This window comes from Nannospalax galili, unplaced genomic scaffold, assembly GCF_000622305.1.
Source record: "Nannospalax galili isolate Female #2095 unplaced genomic scaffold, S.galili_v1.0 scaffold471, whole genome shotgun sequence".
Classification (NCBI taxonomy): Eukaryota; Metazoa; Chordata; class Mammalia; order Rodentia; family Spalacidae; genus Nannospalax; species Nannospalax galili.
Genome location: NW_008330333.1, coordinates 1703996 through 1708639, shown reverse-complemented (window position 1 = coordinate 1708639; position 4644 = coordinate 1703996). Strand labels below are relative to the sequence as shown.

Below are 4644 nucleotides of genomic sequence, written 5' to 3'. Positions count from 1 at the left end.
AGAGCTAGAGTTACAAGAGGTTGTGATCCACCTAATGTGGGTACTGGGAACTGAACTCTGGTTCTCTGTGAAAGAAGCAAGTAATCTTAACCTCTGTGCCATTGTTCCAGCCCTGTGGACTTTGTACTTGATGGCAACCATCAGTAAAAAATGAAACAAAACAAAACAAAAAAACACCTGAGGATCCAGCCAGGCATGGTGGTGTGTGCTTATAATCCTCACCCTGTGAAAGTGGAGACAGGCAGATCCTTGGAGCTCCTGGCCAGCCAGCCTAGCATAATCAGTGAACCTCAGGTCTCAGTGAGAGACCCTGTCTCCTCTGGCCCCAGAAGAAGTGGACAATCACTGAAGAACAACCATGGGGGATTTTCCTTTGCTGTGCACATATGCGCATCTGCACACACATGAAATGTACACTCAACACAGAGAAATGCACATACACAGAGAAATGCCTGCTGGCAGGAAGAAGAGAGTGCAGCTGTCACATTGGAGGAAATGGAGTTGCACTTGCTGAGGGGCTGGCTTAGGTAGCAGTTACTGAGCAGCCCAGGCTGGGAAATGTGAAAAAGGCTTTAATCCCAGGTGAATCTACCTCCTCTGCAGAGGAACACCAGCTCTCGAGAGGAAAATTAAACTTTCATAATCTGGAGCCTTTCTTGGCCTCATCTTCAAGGAAAGCTGGTTTTTACATAATTTATTTACTCCTTCAGAAAAGTTTAGTTACTAAAATATATCTAATGCTTTGTATTGTGAGGATGCAAAAGAAAGAAAATAATACTATAAAATGGAATAAAGGCGAGAATTAAAAGCCAGTGTACAATAACATTCCAGAACGTACAAGTGATGTTTCTCTGTAATTCCTGTGCCAAGTCCTGTGCCACATTCCAACTACATGATCTGCTCAACCCTTAGAGGAAATGGTAATAACAACAGTAGCCAAAACTTACATAGTGTCAGTTTATACTTCTCCTCAAGGTTTTGTCTTGTGGATTTTAATTAAGAACAACACATGCATTTCCCAAGTGTTAGGAAATAAGACCGAAAAAGAGAAAAATCACCACTGGGGTTTGTTAAAGTTCTTATTTGGGCTTTGTAGAATACAGATGCAGGAAGGTACACAGAAGGAAGTTTGCTTCAGTGGGTCTAGCTGTCACAGTGAACAGAATCTGCTACTTTCCCAGCCTGTGGACTCCCTGTTTACCTACAAATCTGAGGTTCTTACTCTGCCTGGGTTCCTTGGCAAGAGGTCAGAAGTCATTGTCACTCTCATCCAGGGGCTCTGGTTTCCGGACCCTACGATTTGGCTTAGCTGGTGAGAGAGCAATGCTTTCATCTTCCAAATCGTCATCTTCTTCATCATCTTCCACGTCAATTTCACTGTCCTCCGAGTCTTCCTAAAGGAAAAAGATGGCAAATGTAGCTGAGGTGTTGTCTTGCCTTGACATCTTGCCCATAAGAGACCCTGCTTCATCCTCTACTGTAGCTCAAGGAGTGAGAATACAATAACCAGAACACCCCATAGTGAAAGGTGTGGGGCACAGCACATATTGTCAGTCTTCCTGAGACTGAGGATCTAACTGGTAACTCAAATACCAGTCTTTACCTAGGCTTGGCAAGCAGGGGTTAGCTTTTGTATTGACGTCTTGGAAATCCCCTTAATACATACTGAGGAACCTGGGAACTGCATGACTCCTGGAGTCTAAGACCAATGGCCAGGTAGACAGCAAGGAGGGCAGGGGCCTGAAGGGAGGGAAGGTCTATTCCAGATGAGGATGAAAAGCAACACAGATGTGGGTAAGAGAGCAAGGTGAAGGATGCCCCAACTCCTTCAACTCTGGGTCCAGGGAGACCAATTCCGGCTGACTTTAAATAGCAAGTTCTGTATCTCACATATTCCAAGATGGTCACCCAATCTAGACCATTCCCAACAGTACACACATGCTGGAATTTCCATCTCTAAAAAGCCCCCACCTCCAGCTACCCTGCTTTGTCTGCTTCCTTCCCAGCAGAACTACAAGCCAGGACTATGATGGTGCAAGTGCTCTGGAGGCTGAGGCAGGAAGAGCCACAGTCTGGGCTACAAAGACCTTGTTTCATAAAAAAAGAAATAATTCCCTGGACAAGTTGTTGGACTCAGTGTCCCCATGTGTGTCCCTCCTGCTGCCCAAGTATACCAATCAGGCTCTCACTCTATAACACCCAAACCACTCTTACCAAAACTAAAAGGATTCCAATTCAACGGGATCCACAGTTCTTCCTTTATCTGACCCTTCATCTGTTGCTGAACCATCATTTCTTCCCTGAAATCCACCTTTCCATCTTCTAAGTCATCCACTCTAGTCTGGCCTCTACCCCAGTTCTCTACACTGCCTGCTTGATCTCCTTTGCCTGATCCTTTTTGTCTCTTTGACCTCTTCAATGCAGGGAAAGCTTAGGACTGGAGGCCTTGTCCCTTCTCTTCCTACTCTCTCTCTCTAAGCATTGTAATCACATCCATGAAATAAACAAGCAGTAAGGCATGGGAAGACCTGAGCATAGCTGATACAGTGATTCTGAAAAACATGTAAGCAAATGCAGGAGGGGAGAAACTACTTTCCAGGCACCACTGGTTCCAGGCCAGACCCTTCCTGTTCCAGACTTAAGACAGGATGCGAGCTACTTCATCATCCATATCCTATTTGTTAAAAACAAAAATGTTACTATCAAGGTGAGTTCCTTGCTTCTCTATAGACTGTGCCCTAGGAATTCAATATATATACTCTGCAGCCTGCCCAGCAAGACTAGGTGCCAGTTCATCCTGTGAATTTCAGCAATACTGCACAATGGTACTTAGTCAAGCTTTCTCTAAGAACATTCAGGGACCCTGATATGTCCCTGTGCAGGTACCAATGCCACACTCAGAGATAAGGCAGTCCCTTACAGAACTGACCTGGGATTGGGTCAGTCCAATAACCTTTGCCACATGGGCCAAATAGTCCTGTGAGGAATCGCAATAGGACAAAGGCTCAGCATGTTGAGGAGTGTGTCCTCAGCCTGCTATTTGAGAACCCCAGACTTCCCCTTTCTGGTTAAGTTCTCTAGTCAGTCATTGACTTTAAAGGGTTCAAGGCACTAGAGGTGCCTGACCTCAGTTTCCTGTCCAGCGTCTCTGAGGCCTTGGTCTAGGGGATCATCTTTTCCATGTTCCTGCTCCAGAATTGCAGAATGGAGCTGAAGAGAGGCTGGGGATGGGCTATGGCCCTCAGCATCAACTTTTCATTTCTGGTTTACAATTCAGGGCCTGATGACACCCCCAAACCGTTCTCATCTTTGGCCTTAGTGTTCAACCCTCCTTAGCACAAGGCCCCAGGAGAACATTCCATCTCTCACTGGAGGATTTATTCCAAGGGCTTCTTACCCAAGAGAGGAGACATCACCCTGGGGAAGAGGCTCTGCTGGCCCTTAGCAGGCTGACAAACACCAACAAACAGATGAGGTGAAAAAGAAAACCAACCTGCTTCCTGGAGCTGGGAGTCTTGCATTTACCTAAGACAGATGGTGCTGTCTTTGGAAAGTGAGAATGGAAAGAACAGTTGAGAAGGCAAACAAAAGGGGGAGCACACTCATGAAATGAGAAATGAGCTACTGGCAAGTAAAGAAAACAGCCAGCCCTTAGGAGGCCAAGCTCTAGTCTACGAGGACAGTCCCAAGCCAGAAGGTGCAGGAGTGCCAAGGGGAGATGTCGGGACTCACAACTTCGTCAGAGTCTCCGCCTTGCATTGTGCCCACGATGTGTTTGCTGGGTCTTCCTGAGAACAAAAGCATGAAGAAGCCATGAAACCTTTGGAGAATAAGGCAGGAGATGAAACTTTGCACACACAGAGTATGCTGCTAGTTTGAAGGACTGGTCCTGGATATGCCAGAAACTTATTGGGGGCTAGGGAGATGGCTTAGTCAGTAAAGTGCTTACTGCTGGACCTAAGCTTGATCCCTGGCACCCATTTCCTTTTGAAAATCGGAAGTACTAAAGTACATACTAAAAAAATGAACTTAATGAACCAGTGTCCCATCTACAAAGAGGGTCAACTCAGAGGAAACATCTCATCCATACTTCCAAATGATACCAGACATGGTCGAGCAGGACCTTTGACTTATCTTCACATAGATGGAACTGGTAAAGAAAGGATCCAGGGGCTCCTCCCAAGTCCATGTGACCCCTGAGGAACAGATCCTCAAATGACCTTAAGTATAAAAATAAATTGATTTATTTGGGCCAACTGTATGGTCTTAAACACCCAAAAGGAAAGTATAACCAAAGAGTAAAGTCATCAGTATATTTCTTTAAAAGTTCAAGGGATTACACTTCCCAGACACTGGGCTTAAGTCCATATAAAAAGTTATTTAAGGCCGGGTGTGGTGGTGCACGCCTGAAGTCCCAGCACTTGGGAGGCAGAGGCAGGCAGATCTCTGCGAGTTCAAGGCCAGCCTGGTCTACATAGTGAGTTCCAGGACAGCTGGGGCTACAGGGAGACCCTGTCTCAAAAAGACAAAAAAAAAAGTTATTTAGACAATTATTTCTCATTGATGATTTTGTTCCTAACCAGAAAGTGCTGCTCAGATGTAAAACTTCAAATCTTGGTCTCCAATACTGTAGTATCCATCTGC

General features: G+C 45.5%; 1 protein-coding gene across 3 annotated transcripts in view; it reads right to left on the bottom strand.

Moving 5' to 3' along the window:
• Nucleotides 1-953: 953 nt before the first annotated feature.
• The window catches only part of Cluap1 (clusterin associated protein 1), a 36245-nt gene continuing 32554 nt past the window's right edge, over nt 954-4644 (bottom strand). For all 3 annotated transcript variants that reach the window (XM_008846129.3, XM_008846134.3, XM_029570124.1), the window contains 2 exons: nt 3733-3788; nt 954-1394 (listed from right to left, as the gene is read on the bottom strand). In XM_008846129.3, the coding sequence (XP_008844351.1) occupies nt 1248-1394; nt 3733-3788 (203 nt within the window). In that variant the 3' untranslated portion in view covers nt 954-1247. The remainder of the gene's footprint in view (nt 1395-3732; nt 3789-4644) is intronic.